This window comes from Sylvia atricapilla, chromosome 3, assembly GCF_009819655.1.
Source record: "Sylvia atricapilla isolate bSylAtr1 chromosome 3, bSylAtr1.pri, whole genome shotgun sequence".
NCBI lineage: Eukaryota > Metazoa > Chordata > Aves > Passeriformes > Sylviidae > Sylvia > Sylvia atricapilla.
The window spans coordinates 113202639-113221972 of NC_089142.1; the positions used below are offsets into that span (position 1 = coordinate 113202639).

At 41.3% G+C, this 19334-nt stretch overlaps 1 protein-coding gene across 2 annotated transcripts in view; it reads right to left on the minus strand.

The window, feature by feature from the left end:
• TTBK1 (tau tubulin kinase 1) overlaps positions 1–19334 on the minus strand; it is an 88985-nt gene that overhangs the window by 31978 nt on the left and 37673 nt on the right. For both annotated transcript variants that reach the window (XM_066316731.1, XM_066316732.1), the window contains exons 6-9: positions 18254–18358; positions 7371–7436; positions 5856–5948; positions 5077–5202 (exon numbers count right to left, since the gene is read on the minus strand). In XM_066316731.1, coding sequence (XP_066172828.1) covers positions 5077–5202; positions 5856–5948; positions 7371–7436; positions 18254–18358 — 390 coding nt within the window. The remainder of the gene's footprint in view (positions 1–5076; positions 5203–5855; positions 5949–7370; positions 7437–18253; positions 18359–19334) is intronic.

Here is a 19334-nt window from a genome sequence, read left to right on the forward strand (position 1 = left end):
CAAATTCAAAGACACCTTGCAAGAACTCCACACATTTGCAGAGAGATGCCCATATAAAAGCCATACTGGCTTCTGTTCATTAGATCATCTTCACTCATCTATCCACTAATCCAAATAGTCTTAACACAGCTTTTGATTCTTTGTGATGGACATGTCAGTATCAGAGAGTGGTATCTTCTGAAGCTATTTAGAAGTCAGTATTCCTTCTGCCACCTTCCATTCCTTTGACACTGAAGCAGCCTGAAGAAATCGCATGATAAAATTAGACGTTCAGCTGCCTTATTCTTAACACTCCTTCAAGGACCCACTCAGTCAAAACAACTTTTGTTACTTTCTGCTATAACTTATTCTGTAACTCTTGCACTTGACTTTGCAGGTCATTAAGGATTTTACAGCTCTTTACTGTACTCTCTGTAGGGTCTTTTTTCATGGCTGAAGGATAAAGGTATCCTCATCTGCCATTATTCTCAAGCTATTTAATGGACTTACTGAGTCATCTTCTCAGCTTTCTCTGAAACCTTTATGCCTCTGATGAAAGGCCAAAGCTTTACAAGGAGAGAAGTAGCGTGGAAAACCACACAGAACAGTCTCAGCAACAACCACTGCTCCTGGAAAGCCATGCAGAGTTACTGGATCCTGTCTGGGGAGCCTCTGCCTGCAGACAGAATATTAAAACTCAAAAGAGCTTCCACAGTCATGCTGAGTTTCCTTCTGCTGGGCAAGACAATGTGCAATCCCAGCTCTGAGTATCAAAACCACTTGTAGAATAAAGAAGAGGTCCAGTATGTTTCTCTATTAAAGATGTTACTGTCCATGAGGACATAAAGCTTAATTGCATATTATGTCATAGCATGCCATGTTTTGGGCTGACGGCCCAGAGAACGAGAGAGAAGCAGCCAATGGGGCACAAATTACCCATTAAGCTGTCATGATACATCTTGTCAAATGCCTTCTCCTGGGCAAGGCTCAGGAAAGGAATCACAATCAATCCTGAAATATCACATATAAAAGATTCCAAATCAGTTATGGATTGTCCAGACATTCCAGCCTTGAATTCCTTGGGACTTATCTAGGAAGATGGAATCTTTCAGCAGAAAGATTCGGCACAGCAAATTGCTCTTGCTCAAGTTTCTGATCCGCACTGTAAACTGACAACCCAGTATTTAAGAATAAATATCAGGCACATCTCTTCAGTGGCATAAGAGATAATAGAAGGGAGTACTCCTGGTCTGTAAGTCCTACAAGAATTTCTAGGGGGAAAACAGGACTATGATGGAAGGACTATGGATGGAAGATACCTACTAACTTGCTGTCCTGTTTTCCGCTGGAATAGTTAGTTTTATTCCCAATAGCTGGTACAGCACTGCATTTTGCATTGAGGATGGGAACAGTATTGATAATGTGCTGATGTTTTGGCTGTTGCTCAGTTGTGCCTACCCTCATTCAAGGACTTTTCAGCGTCCCATCTTGTGCTGGTGCAGATCTGCACCAGAAGCTGAGAGGGAGCACAGCTGGGACAGCTGACCCAAACAGGCCAAAGGGATATTCCATACCATAGAGTGTCATGCCCAGTATATAAACTGGAGAAGTTGGCTGGAAGGGACCAATTGCTGCCTGGGGGCTGGCTGGGCATCAGGCAACTTTATTTTGCATCGCTTGCTTTTCTTGGGTTTTATTTTTATATATTTTTTTAAATCTTAATTATGATTATTATATTCTACTTCTTTCAATTATTGCATGGTCCTTGTAAGAGCCTGTATGGGTTTTCTTTCTTTTTTTTTCTAATTCTCCTCCCAGTCCCACTGTGAAGGGCGTACAGTGAGTGAGCAGCTGCCTGATACACAGCTGCCAGCTGGAGCTAAGCCACCACATTTGGTCAGCATGAGAGAACTCAAACCAGCACTGGTTGTTCACAGGGAATCCTTCCCAATTGCTCTGACAATACCTGGTATTGACTGAATCTAAAGGAAGATGTCCATATAGGAAACTTACCTTCCCACATTTGCTCAGGATGTGTACGGGTCAGCCATTATCTCCTACAACAACAGCTCATCAGCTGTGATCATTTTTCCTTGAGTGAAATGCAATTCACAAGGGCCCTAGCTAAGGGAATAGGATGAATTCCCAGGCAAAGGCACTTAAATTTCTATAATCTTCCAGGAGCAAAGGTCACTATTACTTTTCTGACACTCATCACAAAAAAAGATGAGTGAGGAGAGAAGCTAGCCACCTCCCCAGCCCTACCTGAAACTACTCCTCTACCAGCTGGACTGTACACAAGTGTGGTACAAAATATTTTCTACTACATCCTATCTGCACTTTTCAAGGGAAGAGGTGTGCCTCTAGCAGTCAGATGAGTCAGAAAACCCCAAAATGCTGCTCTAACACCTACATCCTCCCGCTGTGAAAGTGCTGAAAGTTTGATCCTAACCATGAACCAACAATGACAGCAATCCATTAAAGCCACACACCTGACATATGAGGCCACGGGCCCAAGAAGTACAAAAACACAGGGTATAAGATCTCCCACCTGACAGCTCAAGTCTATTTTATTCTACCACTATTTTCCTCTCCTCTGCTTTGGTAAACTTGGGTCATCTATCCATCAGAGAGTAGTCATCTCTGGTCACCCTTAGTCTCAAATTATAGCCTGGTACATCTCTCTTGGAGACATCGTCTCATGGGCCGAGAACTGTGATTAAATTGCCACTACGCATGGCATGTGCTTAGGAGAATCTAAAACTTCAAATTAAATTCAGATTTTTAAATAAAACATGACTTTGTAGATTAGTAAAACACACTTCCCTGATTTCCTTTATTCCTCTGTGGGACTGATACTAGTGACAAAGTCAAATGGCATCCCCTCTGGTATAGTTTTTAATATTTCAGAATAATACATCCAGATAATTCAATATAAACACATCTCTGCAGCTCAGATGTTTGGAGAATTTGCTGTCTGGAAAAGGTCTCCAAGTCAAGCTAGAAGAGCCAGTGTTAACTGGCAAGCTGCAGATGCCAGACTTTTGTGGGGAGTTCCCTTTTGGAAGCTTCTTGCCCAAGCTGCACCTGCAAGAAACTGAAGGCAGAAAGGCAATTCATAGCTTCAGTTAAATGCCCTACTGTGAAAGAGCTGTTTGTGATTTGTACTGCCTGAATTCTCTCTGGAAACATCTTCCATTTCAGTCTCAAGGATGGCTTTTTGCTACCATTGGGACATCATTATTTTAAACTGGAATAGAATATAGGAGCATGCAGGTTCAAAAGCAACTTTGGAAATCTCTAATCCAACCATCTGCTCAAAGCAGAGCTAATGAAAAGGACAGATCGTATTTGCCATCCAGACAATCTTTGGAAATCTGCAAGGATGGAAATTCCATAGCTTTTCTAAGTTCCTGTTTTGTATACAAGAATCCACACTCTGACGTTTTCACCCCCCTAGATCTAGTCACAATTTCCCTTGCTGCCTCTATTCTCCCAAAAACTCACCTCAAGGAAGTGAAAGACAGCAATCAGATTCCCTCTTTGACTTCTCTACTCCAGAAGAAACAAATCCAGCTCCCTCTGCATCTCAGTCACTTCCATCCCTCTGTAGCTCTCCCTCTTAGTGGCAAATGTTATTTTTCCACTGCACTATCCAGAAAGTATTTGCCTTTCTTTTGCTTTTAGCTTTTAAAAAATTTTTGGCTGCTATGTTACAAAATGTACATGGCTGTCGGGGGGGTTTCCTCACCCGAGCTTTAGGTGGTTTAAAGTCCTTGGCCCTCTAAAAAGCCCCGAGTCGCGTCCGTGTAAAAAAGCAGAGTCCCCAAGGTTTGTTTTCAGGTTTCTCGTGTTGTTTATTATTCAATATCTCAAAATTTTTTCTGCTCCCAGCTGAGGTTTGGACAGCAGCTGGGACACGAGGTGACTGCCCCACAGATGGGATGTCCCCTAACATTTATACAGATAATTACGTACTAGTTAATTACTATTTTGTGCCAATGCCCAGTGCCCACACCAGAAGTGACATTTCTACTTTGCTCCAATCCACTCTAACTACTTTGTGCCATCACTGCCCCAAAAAATGGAGGATGAGGAAGAAGAAGTACATAAGGTACCACCCAAATTCCACCATCTTGTTCCCATTTACTTCTATTCTAAAAATTCTAAAAATATTAAATTCTATATCATCTACTGTGCTAAATTACAATTTTCACATCCTGGAGGTTTGTAATTCCTTTTGCAGTGTTGGAAGCTTTTCCCATGGATTAAAATCAAACTCGGTGTTCTCCTGGGCTCTGTGCCAAGGTCTCTGAGCCCCCTGGACTGGCTCCACACCCCCTGTCCAGGGCTCAAATTCCCTTCCTCGGGTCCCAGGCCATCCAAGGGGATGTCCTGGACTCCAACACATGGCTAAATCACAAAGGCACTGTTGGAAAGTTTGCTGGAACACCCTCCTACCACTTTCCCACTATCAACAGGAGCAGGTATTCAGATAGGACTGCACCGATCTGCTTATAAAACGTTGTTTCCATCACTCTGTCCTCATTGTACAGAGAAAACTGCTGTGATGAAAAAAAAACGCAACACGGAATCAAGTTGCTTCAGCTCTGTTGTGCTAGTTTGAGTTACTCACATATAGGCTGATAGCAAACACTGAATGGGAGGAAAAATCCTATGTTAGATGAATATTAAAGAAAGAGATAATAATGGCCAAGGTCTATATGAGTCTGCAAGAAATCAAAGGGGTTGCTGTGCACCATTGAGCTGTCAGTGTATGTTCTTAGACCTTGGCGTGCTGTGCCAAAATTCTGTCACATTTGGAGTCCCTTAAAATTTTTGTGTCTTTATGAAAGCAAAAAGTGTTGTTTGGGAGGAGCTAGCCGTGTGGAGACCAGTATTATTTTGGACAGAGTGGTGGAAAGAGACGAGGAAACTTTTGACTTTTTGAAGAATTGTACAGTTCAGCCTCTTTCTCATGGTTCTAGGCAAGGTATTCCTCAGCCAGATATAAACACATTCATAGAAATGTTAAAAAAATCTAAATGTCAATCCAGAGTGCCATGCATCACACTGGTAACAAAGACAGGCTCCCACCTGATAGTCTGGCTTGGTGAAGTAGTCTAGGCTTGCAATGTGGTCCAGGAAAAGGTGGAACTCTGAAGGCATGTGTTTTAGCAGCATTCGGTGTTCATACTTTTCTTTTATCATGCCAACCTGCTCCTGGAAAAAAACAAAGCAAAACAAAATTTCAGAGCCAAGAATCTCTTCCATTGCTTCACATTTATAAAGACTAATCATTCCTGGAACACAGACTCCTCCTAGACTCAAGCACAGTGTCTACACACTTCTCCTGTTTGCTGTCCAAGGCACAAAGAGGTTGAGCACTGCAGGCAGAGGTCAAAGGGGAATCTTGAGTCAGAAGCTTGCTGCACAGGTGACCTACTTCTTTCCAGGGATTTTATTCTTTAGCACAAAGTATTTCCAAGACAACGTGAACACTTAGCATTATTCTGTTTAACTTTCTAATTTCAAATCCCATTTGGCCTGTTTGGCACAGCAAGGCATTACCCTCCTGTCTTTCTAAAGGCTCCAGTCTTTCCACTTGTACTGTTTACTTTGCAAGAAAAAAGTAAAAACCCCTAAATCAAATATAATTAACAATGTGCATTTAAAAATGTCAAGTTACTCCAAATAGAAGTCCACCATGTGTATCAGAACACACAAAAGCAGGTAAGCATCTCGCAGCAAGGTCTGATAAAAAGGGGGGACTGGCTTGACTCTAGAAAAAAAGCTGCACTAAGCTGCAAGAGGAATAAGGAGTCATAATAATTAAAATGCAGCACTCTCTCAAGCACAGACACCAGTTTTCCTACCTTATCTTTGATCTTTCTCCATGGAAGTTGACCAACAGCAAACTCCACCAACATGTAAAAGAGAGACCACAGATCATCGTGTCTACCCATCTCCTGGAGAAAAGAGACACCAAGACTGAGGAGCAAAATTCCACATTTCTGAGAGGTCCAGGTGTACTTTCCAGATGAGCTACCTCATTTTAAAAGGTAGGAAGATAAGCTATACTTCCCAGTCAATGATTAAAGATTAAAACCCCGAACTGTATATAGAACATTTTTTATTATTATTTTTAAGCCTAAATATCATTCAAATTTGCTCAAGGGTTTTTGCAAAAGACTCACCATCATGCACCACAATTTACAGATTTATAACATTTCCACATAAAACTCTCCTCCCAGGTTAGTGAATGGAGAATGGAAACATGGGGATAAAGGCTGAAAATTGTCAAAGCACATGAATTCAATTTTGGTGCTCAACTTCCAATGTCTAGGATATGATTTCTCAAAATAGCCTGCATTATACAGCAATTTTTGTGTCTAAATATACATTCAGCTGATGCCAGCTACAGCTGGGCCTACTCAGCTCTTACAAAAATTATACCTCAGGTTTCTCTGCATCTCTCAAGAAACAGAAAAAATTCACAATGGCATTCAGCTGCCCTCCCCACATCACACTTTACACCTTCTGTAGATGATAACTTCCACCTTCCCTAAAAAACCCTGACATTTCTTCATATGTCACAAGTAATCCTACAGTCCCACTCCAAGCAAGGCCAGAAACCTGGAGGTAACACAGGAGGGCTGACAGTTTCCATCTGTCAGGCACCTAGCAACAGAAATGCAGAACTTAGAATCACAGAAGATGCTGACTTAGAAGTGACCCATCACGATCATGGAGTCCAACTCCTGGTCTTGTGCAGGACACCCCAAGAATCACATGCCGTGCCTGAGAATGTTGTCCAAACTTACTGTTTACTGTATGCAAAGGATCGTTACTGAAATAGGAGAGAGGAATGTTTCGAGAAGAATGTTAGATGAGCCTTCTAGAAGCACTTGTAACAAAACAGGCCAGACACTATGTAGATAATAGCTCTTTTCAGGAAAATAAACCCTAACTTTCACCAGGTGGCTCTTCTCCTGATGGCATGATGTTAATACCAAAAACTATAGATGAAGAATAGATTTGGTAACCTGGCACTTGGCAATCCCTGATCAAGTTCTGCCGGAAACTAGCAGCAAGCAGTCTGGCACTTAACCAGATTTTCCCTTCAGTGTGGTTTACTTTTGCCCTTAAGAAGTGTCTGGCAATGCAATAATTACAATTTTCAAGTCTGCCAACTACAGAGGACCCAATAACTGAAGTACAGTTTTGATTTTACAGTCAACAGCCTTAACTACCTAATGTAAATCTTCTGATAGAGACTAACTTCTGTAGATAACAAACCAGGACTCACACCTCTTACTCCTTTGCTCCTGAAAACAGGTTTGACGGGGAATTATCTTACTGGTATCTCCTTTTAACTCCAAAACACTCACCCTGTTTTTGTGTGCATTCACGGAGGCATAGCGGACGGTTCCTCGGAAACCAGCAACGTTGCGAGGCTGGAGGAAGACAAGAAATATCTCAGAAGCAGAGCAGATGACTGAATCCCCCTGTGCAGCCAACTCCTGAGAACTTCTTGTCTAAACTGCTCTTTTGTATTCACCCAAGGAATACAAGGCTCTTAATGCCGCCTTGTCCTCTAGCTACACAGAGAGCATTCTCCGATTCTGTGTTTCTAGGAAAGCTTACTTCACAGAGAAGGCAAGGTGGTCACAGTGCTCTGTTAAAACAGTAATAGTCCATGCATAGAGATAAGAACATTACCAGGATGAGAGTTTCCTTTTTAAACTCCAGATCAAGGGAAAAGCTAGTAAAGAAGTGCAAAACTGAGTCATGAGTAACATGAGATAACCAAAGCCTGAAGGTGGTCTGGTCAGGATGGAAACGGGAGTCACCTACTCTGACAGATAATCACAAACATTTGCTGACACTGCTGGTCAGCATCTTCTGTAAGACTTCAACAAATTATGAATCTCCAACTTTCAGAGTTCTTGCTTTCTTCCAGATTCTTTCCAGTATAGTCTATCTTTATATTCTCTTTCCCTGATTTTCTTTTTCATGTCTTTGGGAATTAAAGGCCTAATATAGTGGGTGTGGAAAGGCAGTCCCTCCTGTGACTTGTCTCATCTGGAGGCTTTCTCTGCTTTGGGGCATGGGCAACTCTTCCAACCCTTTCATCTGCTGCCTCCACAAGGACCATATGAGGTCACGTAATGTAGATGTCATTCTGAAAAAACTCACATTTAAATAATGACATCCACCAAATTCCCTTAGTTGAACTAAAAGCACCAGAGTTACTGAGACTTAAAAGCAGCACTTTCAAAATTCTTGTGGTAAACCAGGTTCAGGCCCAGACTTCTTCCAGCACAAGGCTAAGTTTGAGCAAAGAACTAAACATATTCAAAATGAAGATCTTACACTAGCAGAAAATCAAGCACATTAATAACAAGTTAATTGAATAACTTTTCCCATTGAGGTCAGTGGATTCAGGTTTGTTCTTTCAGCTGTGCCTGTGCTTTCAGAACTAGGCCTAAAATGCCATACTTTTATTCTAGGACACCCTTCTGTCACTTTAAATATGTACTATTCAGTTGCTCCCTTCTGGGTACAGGGAAGTTGCTGCGAATTTTGATATTCTCAGTAAGAATAAAATTTCAATTTTTTTTTAACATGCTTACCAACATCCTGTAACATACCCACAACTGCACGGTGTACAACACAGCTCTTCAGCTATGACTCTAAGCAAAAAAAAGCTGCCAGTCTATCTTACATCTCATTTATGCTAGTCAAATACTCTGCAAAGAGAACCTATATGCATATCCCATGCACTTAATCCAGCATTTAATCTTGAAGTACACCAGCTTGAGCTATAAGATACTTATTTAGCCGCAGGTAATAGTAGAGATATATTTATGATCATGTATCTCATTGCTCTCAGAACTAGGCAATTCAGGATTCTCAGACAAATGAGAGCAAATGTTGTTTTCAGAATTCCAGAGAATTCACTGATACGAGTTCCACAACAGAATACTGGCCACCATAAATTTTCTCTACACATTCAAAAGGAAGAGGAGATTCCTCTTTTCCATTACAAATGGAAAATAGTGTGTTTAGATACTTTTCATGAGCTATAAGGCTGTATTGTGAAAATTCTAGCATTTCACCAGTGATGTTTTCAGAACAAAAAATACTCAAGTCCATGCAAGTACTGATCCAAGTACCACATGTGCTGGCTTCAGTATGTCAGCAATGTCTCTAAAAATTGTTTTCGATCAATACTTACTATTTGTGGCAGACAGGCTATCTGTGCAGTCTTTAATTAGATCTGTTCTGAAACTAATGCCAGGAAGTTTGCAAGAATTGGTTGCAAACCTCTCCTCTCTCAGGAGCAAAGCAAAGCCCAGCTTTTGGTGCAGGCCTTTAATCATGCATCTGTCCTGCAGCCAACATGACCGGCTGCTCCTGAGCTGTCCCACACCTGAATTCAGAGGGGTTTCCCTCCACTCTCTCTCACGTGGCACCTCAGGAAAGGGCGAGTACTGCAACTGAGCAATTGTTTCGACAGGACCTTTAGAGTTCTTTGAACAAAACAGGCAGATGCTAACTGTGTAACATTGTCCTATGCTCATGCTGCACCTCTTTTAACCATATTTGCCTGCCCTGCCAGTCACAAAGAAATTGGTCACTGCAGTCAAGTGTTTCCCAGGCTGTAGAGGTACCTTGTTTTCCATCCAAATAGCTCCTCCCTGAGCATTTGTTGTAGCACATGCTGCATATGCAACTATTATTGACTTTTTTTCTGAATTCATAAACATTAGTTTTCCGGATGATTTCTTTACACACTTCATTTCTTCCAGTTAATAAACTTCATCTCACCACTGCACTGGCCAGCAGTGGAAAAGAGCCTGGATAAAGCATTCTTATTGTCCAGACCAGTCCACCGTTGACACGTAATTGAAATTGCAACAGTTAGGAGCTTCAGACTACAGAGTCATATACAATCCAACTGATTTGAATCCCCAAAATTGTGAATAAAAAATAAGCAAGCAAGCTGAAACACAATTTTAAATAATTCATGATTTTTTTTACGCATCAGTATTACTATCAAAAATGTTATAAAGCGTATCTCTTCTTTCACTGATGTTGACCACAAAGCTAAAGTACTTTACTACACAGTGCTGCATTCTGTTAAAGCTTAGTTTAAAATGAGTCTCAGCTCGGGAGAATGTGTTAGATCACTACCACAAAGCAAAACCTATACTCCGTGCTCCTTTCTCTGTGTTAGCAATGTAGACTACCTCACAGACAGACACAGAACTAGGTAACAAAATCCTGTATGAATTCCAAACTGTGCTCTTATACACTCATCATTCTCCAGGTCAAACACTCAGGATCATTTGCATTTCAAGCGCCAACAGTGTCTCCCTCATGATTCACATGAAGTCTGTTTTCCTGCACACTCCTCTTTGATTTGAAGAGTGCTCATATTTCTTCACTAATGTGAATTCCTGCTCTTCCTAGCATATTAATCCATAGAAATTAAAATAATTCCTCTTGCCTCACTGGCAAAAGGAAACTGGATATTTTGAATGTCCCAGTCTCCAGCTGTCTTCCTAAAAACTTGTATTTAGATGCCAGAACTTTGCTCCTGCTGTTCCTCTTGACTGTGGTACTCTCACGACCATGACCACTTGTCCGTCCCCAGCTTTCTGGACACCTGTGCAGACACCTCATGAGATGCACCACCTTTGCCCCTGGCAGGTCTGCTGTCATCTAGGATATGAACCTATCTCCCCTGAAATCAGGAAAAGGACTTTCAGCAGTAAGAATGAGAAAAATAAGTTAGCACAGTTTGAAGAGAAGGTGGTAAGGAGAGAGGAGATGCCACAGATCATGGAAAGCATTCAGAGATATATCTTAGATAAAAATGACTTGTCGGAAAGGTTGTGGTAAGAAGGAAAACTTAAAGAAAGCTTTAACTGAACTAAAAGGAAGTTTAGCTCCTGTGACCTCTATGAACCTTCTGCTTCTTCAGACAGGTTCATGAGGGACATGCTTCTCCACCTCTTCTGGTGGGGACAAGATCCACACCTCTTATATGCATTTTGACTTTTCAATTTAAACAAAAGCATTTTGTAGAATCATTAATGACTGCATCATATTTTATGCCCGTGGGGAATCAGAAACGAATAGAGGAAGCTGGAGACAGAAAAGTAAGATGAGAAAACTCCCCTCCTCTTGTGACTGAAACCATAGAATTGACAAAATCAGTCTGGTACCACCCAAATATCTGCCAGGCCTTCAGGCAGAATCCCAAGTGTTCTAGGCCTTTGTATCACATTTAGGTTGCTGTCACAATCCTGCTGAAAAACAAACAGATCATGAGGAAAAAAAGAAAACCAGGTGTAACTTGGACTTCCATATATAACAAAAGCACAAACCAAAATGAAAACCCAGAAGCATGGTGATGGCTCACTCACAACTCATAGCAGAGATGGTTACGAGCAGCGGATGGGAAGCCAACGCATCAAACACAGCCTCAAAAGAAGAGCCCAAAAGAACTGTAAAACAGAGAGAAACCCAAAGAAAAACATGATAAAAAAACAAAATGAGAAAAAATTAAACAGAAATTAAAAAACATCCAGTATTGTATCCCAACAGAAATCCGTATCTTGTTTAGCTGTTGCCATCTCCCATCACTCTTCCCAGGGCTGTTGGCCCATCCTGTGCCGAGTTTCATTTAGACACTGTGTGATCTGTGAGTGCTCTGCAAGTGGTGAGAGGTTCTCTAGTGAGAACCTTCCCCTGCCTGCATATCACACCTAATAACTGGAAAAACAAAGCTGAGAGCAGCCATGCAGACAGTCTTACCACAGGTCACTTGTATGCTCTTCTACTGTGGTTTTCCTTCCTACAATTATCTGATGTGTACACCTCCCTTCCTCCCCTAACCAAACATTTTAATAGCCCACAAGGCGATTTACTCTCTCATCTCTTGCCCTTTCCATCCAGAGCAAGTTCCAACATTAGCACATAAGTTTCTAAAAATCAACAGCAATGTCCCCTTTCCTATTTGAATTGTTATGGGTTCTCATCCAAGATATTTGGGGTTTTTTCTGCAACCACTACCTTGCTTTCTCACAAACAATCTCCATACAAATAGTGGCTTGCCAACTTTAGAGGTTTCACAGCTGCCAACTGCAGGCATGTTTCCCTTTCCCTTGCAACTGCTGCCATGCTCCACTGTCCGTAAGGGGATGCAGAAGGGTGGGTTGGGAGAGAGCAGGATGAAACTCAGTGCTGCTTTCAGGTCACATGAGCAGTAATTGCATCTGTGAATGGCACAGTAGAGAAATCTGAGGTATATCGTTATCAGAGGCAAGAATTAATATTATAATGTATTATATAACCTTCTAACTCAATTCAGTGACCTGAGGAAAGACATTGACTGAGAGATACTTATTCCAGTAGAAATCAAGCAAAAAGCAATACACAGAATGGAGTTTCTTATTCTATTCTGCTTTCTCACTATTCCACTTTCCCAAAAATGCACAAATACTAATAATGCCATAAATTTTGCATGAAATTTAGTTTTGAGAAAGCTATTTAAGTCTCCTGCTATTCTTTCCAAATCAAAAGACACAAAGCAGTTGAGTTAAAATGCCATCGCTACTACTTTATTTCAGGAGAGTTCAAAACTTCCAGTGAAGGCATGTCTTTAACATCATTAAAGACCAAGATATTTTGTCTTTCTAAATAGCATGCATCACATGATACCTGAACTTGTGCTGAAGATGAGTGTATCTTTCTCACAGTAAAAACAAAAAATGAGCATTTTTTGTCAAAAGCTTATTTCAATTGTAATCCTCTAATTCAGTTATCATGATTTTAACAAGAGATCTTTGGCCTCAGAGCTGCACTTGTTTCTTACATGCAAGGTCCCATAAGGCAACAAGCAGCACAGAATATCCCCACAGAAAGAACAGAGTGCTAAGTAAGAAAGATAAGCTTTTCATCCGCTGAAACAGACCAAGGGAACTACTGAAATGGAAGTGTTTTGGAGTCACATCTCCTTTGGGATTTAGAGCTCAAAATGCTTTCCTGAAACCAGATGGAGATGATGATTCTTTCCTATCAAAAGGAAGAAGACAAAAGGTAGCCATGGCAATCACAGAGATGTAGCACACTGAACTTCAGACCTCCCCACCCTCCGAACAGACATGAAAACCACACCTCCCTCCTTCCAGAGTACACTCTGATCCCTAAACCACAGGGTGCTTTGAGCTGCAAGATTAACACACAAGTTGGAAAAGATACCTTTTGCACAGAGTACATGAATAATTATTACCAAGAGGGAGGAAGTGTATGACCTGGCAGCAAACGCACTTACCTGACTGAGGGGAGATCTGACCTGCAATCCAACTCACATCCAAGATTCTCTAGGGAGTAAAGCCTCTGATAACCTCCTCACCAGCCACAGTAAGAGTTTTATATTTCTGCCTCCATTTCCAGTGGATAGAATAATCACAGCTTCAAGTAGAATAGCATCAACCAGAAGGAATGACACATTCAGATGTAATGTATACGCCCTGCAGCTTAGTACTAAAAGCACTCAAAGATGGAAAACAGGATCTCAGTCCCCTGCAGATATACATAAAATTTGAGCCTGAGTTGTCCTTCCTTTCACCTCATCCCTTTAGCAGCTGCTGTGTAAAACAAAACCAACAACAACCTGATGTAGATGATTTGAGGTCACCCTCTTTGACCCCAGGTTTTACAGTGAGGAAAGCTGAGAAACAGCCACGTGTAGCAAGACACCAGATTTCTCGTTTGCTAAGAGAGTTTCAAATCCATCACCTAGTCTGCTTTCCATACATTTCATTTCAACAGCATTTGATTTCCGCAACTGTGATGTTTTAAATCAGAACACAATCTCCCTTTCTCAAGCCCAAATTCACTATTCCAGCAATGAAAACCTTAACAATTTTTGTGACTATTTGTTTTACCACTAACCTATTCCCAGTGAAACTGCACTTCTACTATATATTAAATGTGCAATGTTTCTAAGACCTAAGTCCATTCTTTTTCCTTTTCCTCATCTCTGAACAAATGCAACTGCACTGTTTTCAGCCTTTCCTGTGATTACCTTTTTACAATACAAATTTGAGACAAAAATTATGTTCCCTCCCAAGCTTATACAGTAATACAGCTCCTCAAATCTGTTATTCTGCTCCAAAAGCTGAATTCCTTACATAATACTACAGATTTACATGTATTCCAAGTACAAAGCAAGTATTAAGCTACTGGGCTTCTATGCCTGAATATCTGGGGTATTAGGATGTAAAAGTTCCTGCCCTTTGTGTTATTTTATAGCTCATTTTCCAGTGGGGGGCAAACTACTTAGTAGAAAAACATGCCATCATCTCCTCTTCTAATACCTCGCTCTCTGCAGCGAAGTTTATTTTTAACACTATGCACAAACATTTGGAAGATAAATACCTTTTTCTCAATTAGCTGACACATTTCTTCAGCCTTCCTCACGCTCTTCTGCACAGGCTGTGCACTGTCCTGCCTACACCGTCATCCCTGTGCCCACTGACTCCCAGAGCCGCCCTCGTGCATGTGCAGTCTCTCCAGCAAGGCACTGCAAACTACTGCAGTGCAGTCTGAGCCACAAGGAGATCAAGATCTAATCAATGGGCTGCAGCTGACTAAGCTAAAATAAAATGCTTGCTGAGCAGAACAGTCCACTGTCATATCCTGCAACTGGAGAGAGGCTTCAGGAAAAACATAACCTCGATTTTCAAATAAATAATTAAGATCAAGCTGCCAAACCCTTGAACACTTTCAATTAATATTTGTGGAGCCACAGGAAATACATTTCTGAAGTCAGGGTACCATGGATAGAGGAAAGTCACATGCTTTCTGTACTGCACGTGACAAAACCGGTAGAGCTGAGCGGTGATCAAAGAGTTCTTATCCAAAACCTGACCTACATTAGCACAGAAGACCTTCATGACTCAGAACACCTCCATTACATACGCAGGCTGCTCATCATCTGCATAACAATGTTTATGTTCATTTCCCCCTTCAAGTTCACATTTTCTTCTCAGCCTTAGCTCTCCATATAGAACAGATGCTGCCAGTCTGGCTCTCTGCTATAAAAATTAATGCAAGATGAAAAATTTGACTTATGCACATTTTAAAGAAGAAATTTCTACATACTTCTAAAAATCAATTTTCTTAGTCCATTCCCCAGTTGCTTAGTTCTGCTGTCTTAACACTGACTACTGATACTGCTGCATGGCAAAGGTGGGTTGTACAGCCAGGATGTCACTGAATAAAACTGCTCATGTCTCTATCTGAACCACAGCAGAAGGTTGCATCTAGGGGAAATAACATTTAAATACCTAAAAAATACACTGCATCCTGCAAAGTAAAATTTGTTAAAAAAGGTCTTGGGATTCTCCACAAAATGGACATTTTGGGTGAGAGGGATTAAGGGAAGGGGAGAAAATCAGGAAGAAAAAAAAATGGACTTGTTTCTCAGAAGAGTATCTCCTGCAACTGCAAGCACTAGTATGTTAGAGACTTTAATAAAATTCCTTTCATTCATCTTCTTCTGCATATTATAATCACAATCTTTTTAATCCCTCTTCACACAAGTTTGCCATTACTGTCTTCTGAACACTGCTTAGATTTGCAACACCCTCTTTGAAACTGGATGGGTGGTATGTTATGCCTCAACTGTTACCTCATCTAGGTTTGTACAAAGGCACTAAAAAGGTGGTGTAGTTTTCATCATCTTATTCCATACGGGCCATAGCAATTGCATCACTGGCTCTAATTATCTCAGGTAACCTGTCTCTGGTCCTTAAGGAGATGCTTCTGGATATCCTACAGGCCAGTCACAGGGCAGGTGCATTCTGTCTCATCTGGCACATGCAATACCAATTTTCAAAAGGCATAATGCTGGTTCAGGCCCCACACATCAGAATAAAAATATGATGCTCTCCTAAAGAACAAAATCAGCAGAAATGTAACTAGCTGGGATAGCTACCTTTCTAATTAATGGTCTACATAGCTTTTCTAAGGGAAAGCAGCACATCACCAACAGTTTTCTCTGCAGCATTTGTGCATATTAGGCAAGGGCAAGCTAGTCCGTACAGTACAGCTGAGTTTCCAAAAGCATCTGCCTCTTAAAAGGTCCACACTACAAGAAATTGCACTGCAAAATATATTTCTCTCTCATTTGAGTGGTGTCAAGTATAGTTGCCCTTTAAAGAGGCAATAAACAAGGAGTTTTGAAATCAGCCGAATTCAGAACATTATTTCCTTTATATCAAAGTTTAACTGCAGGCTGGTTCTCAATGTTTAACAAAAACTTCGGCATAAAAAGCATAAAAATTTTGATTTAATTTTCCTCTCTCTTTATGGCATTTATAAGTAGCACAGTAAACTGATAACTAACAGCTGTAGCAGCTGAGACAGCACTTAAAGCAAGGCTGTGAGGGAGGCAAGAACCTTGCTCAGGACAGTGTGGGCCGCCCTGGGTTTGCAGTAATGGTGGTAAATGGGCCGCAGGGCCTGATTCCCCACATGAAAAATTTCAGGTCAAACATACCTTTCTGAATACAAATGGCAGATCTGAACCAGAATTTGCCATCTTTTAAACAGACAGTGTGGCTTAGAGAGGCAGGAAGGAGAAGTAAGAAATCAGCACCTCCTCTAGCAGTTCAGGCAAACCGCCTCACTGTTCCTTGTTCAGGAACTTGCCCTTGCAAGTGTTTGAAAACAAAACACACTGAAAGTATTATCTTTTGTCCACTAGCAGTCTGTCCTGTTTAGCATAATAGCCAGAGTCCCCCTTGCAAGCCAGGATGCTGTTTGTGATCCAAATGCCAGAAATGCTGCTGATAGCCAAAGTAAGAGCCCTCAGCCAGGCCCTAAGCAGCTCCCAGCACACCACAGACACCACATGGCTACATGACCAATGCACATCTGCTCTGCCCAAAGGAGTAACTATCAAAGCCTGACTTCTACAACTCACAAAGAAATAGCAAATAATGAGACTGTTGAGAACAGCTGAGCTTCCCTGATTGCCAACAGAGGGAAGAAATGTTGCTGGTGCTTCCTTACACACCGTCTGGCCCCTACCATCTTCTGTCTTTACAGAGCAATGTAAGCTCCTACAGACTGTCACCCAGCAGACTTTGTAACATGTGGCAATGGGCAAGTAGTAGAAGGGTGAGACCATTCCTATGAAAGCAAACCTGTGCCACAACAGCTTTTCTCCAAGGACTAACATTGATGCTAATATTAGCATCCCACATAAGGGAGATCAGTTTTGCTCTCCTAGAAGCACAGGATAAACTCAGATTTAGAATAAATCTGAATTTAGTTACGTCAAGTGGGCCATAACTTTACAAATTGTTGAGCTATCAAGTTGAACTGTCAAGTAGCCATCCTCTTCAGAGACACAGAAATCAAATCCATAACACTCAAAGGCTCAGGAGAATAACAGCTTTCTATGCAAAAGCTGCTATGGTAGCCCTTGAAAGAAGGCCTGGGAAGCCAAAGTGGTAACAGCTGAGGATAGAAAAAAAAAAAAAAAAAAAAGGCCTAATGAAGATTATGCTCCCTACCCTTACCTCCCCTCCAGGCAGGCCCACTGAAATATCCCTGCTAGGAAAACTGGATAGGGGCAGTAGACATAATACCAAAGCCAGGAAGGGTGAGAACAGCATTACATGTTGCAGCTCACAGTAAGCTCAGCCTCAGAGATCAGGTCAGCCTCTAACTTCTAGCACACTTTTTCATAAAAAGCTTTAAAAATACATCATCCCACACCACAGAGAATTGAACTAGACCAGTCCTCTGGGGCTACAGAAATGGCGTGGTTTTACACTCACCAAATTTTATTCATCAACTGGGAAATAGGACTTTGGGAGAAAAAGGCAAAACAGGCACAACTTAAAAGTTGTGCCTGTTTAAAACTTAAAAGAAGTTACATGGCCAACACTGGGCTCAGCCTCTTTGTTAGTCCATATTGTACTCAGTAAGTACTGCAAGCCTTTGGAAAACATGATTGCCCTAAAGGAAAGGGGAAAAAAAAAAGGCCACACATATTTTAAGACAAAAATCTATCATCCCTTCTTAGATCCCCAACTCAGCTGAAGTCACTTGCTGCTTCTCACTGCAGAAAATGCAGATAACTACCATGCACAACGACAACAACAAAACAAACTGAACCACAAAACCATTCCATTCCTAATCCATTGCAGAAACGGAAAAATACTCCTTGAAATGTACTTACTGGTCGAACTTCCCCAGTAGTGTTGGTGTACTGGCGGGCGAGACCAAAGTCTAACATGTAGCACTTCCTGTATGTTGAAGGTAAGCGGCCCATGGCAAAGTTGGACTGGACAAAGAAGGAAAGAAAAAAGTCAAATTGATGTCAGCAGCTTGGGTAAGAGTGACCATTTGTTAGCAAAATTTCATCATGTAGCTTCACATGCCTCTGGTAGAAACAAATCAAAGAGATTAATTTTAAGATGCACCTTAAACATCATGATTAGAGAACCACTGCCTTGATTAGAAGTTCACTCTGCAGATAAGAGACTGTGGAGTCTCAAAATTGCTAGAATACACAGTATCTTAGCTAAATTTCAGTTGCTCTGAGAAAGAACTACGTTTGACGCCACTAGCTCTGCAGTGAGAACTCCATGACTTGTGTAACAGGCTGGAGTTCTCGTAGACAAATGCTGCTGTTCATGGTTCAGCTGCAAGCATGAATTATTCTGCCCTAACTCCCAGGATCTCCATTTACTGCATTGCCTAGATCTATCTGAACATTCAGGCATCTAGAAATCACCAGGCTTGGTTCTTAGTAAATAAATCAATAACAAGCACACAGAGCAGCTTCCTTTTTTAACCTCAATCCTAATGTTTACTCTTTACCATAATGGGTGGCTGCTAAACGATTTGTAGGCAATTACATCAGTGACTGGTTTTCAGCTAAATCTGGTCAGCCAAAAGCAGCTGATTTTAAAAGGAGCAAATGAGTTTGCTAGGAGGAAGTTTGTCTCAGGTATGGCATAGTAACAAGCTTTCAGGCAAGTAGTGAAGAGCTATAGGAAGAAGACTGGTTTCTACAATGAGACTTGGGATTACTGCGCTTTGCCTAAGCAGCTGACCAACAATGTGACTGCCTTTCTGACACCGGTAACTGTGCACCAGTTCTCCTGGCAATCACTTATACAGCATTAAGAGCATGACTTAGCTAAGTCAAATACATGAATCACCATTTATTCAAGTGACGTGTCACAGAACAAGACTTCCTTTCTGAACAACTTTTAGAGTGATAATTGGCTGGACTCCAAAGGACCATTCAGAAC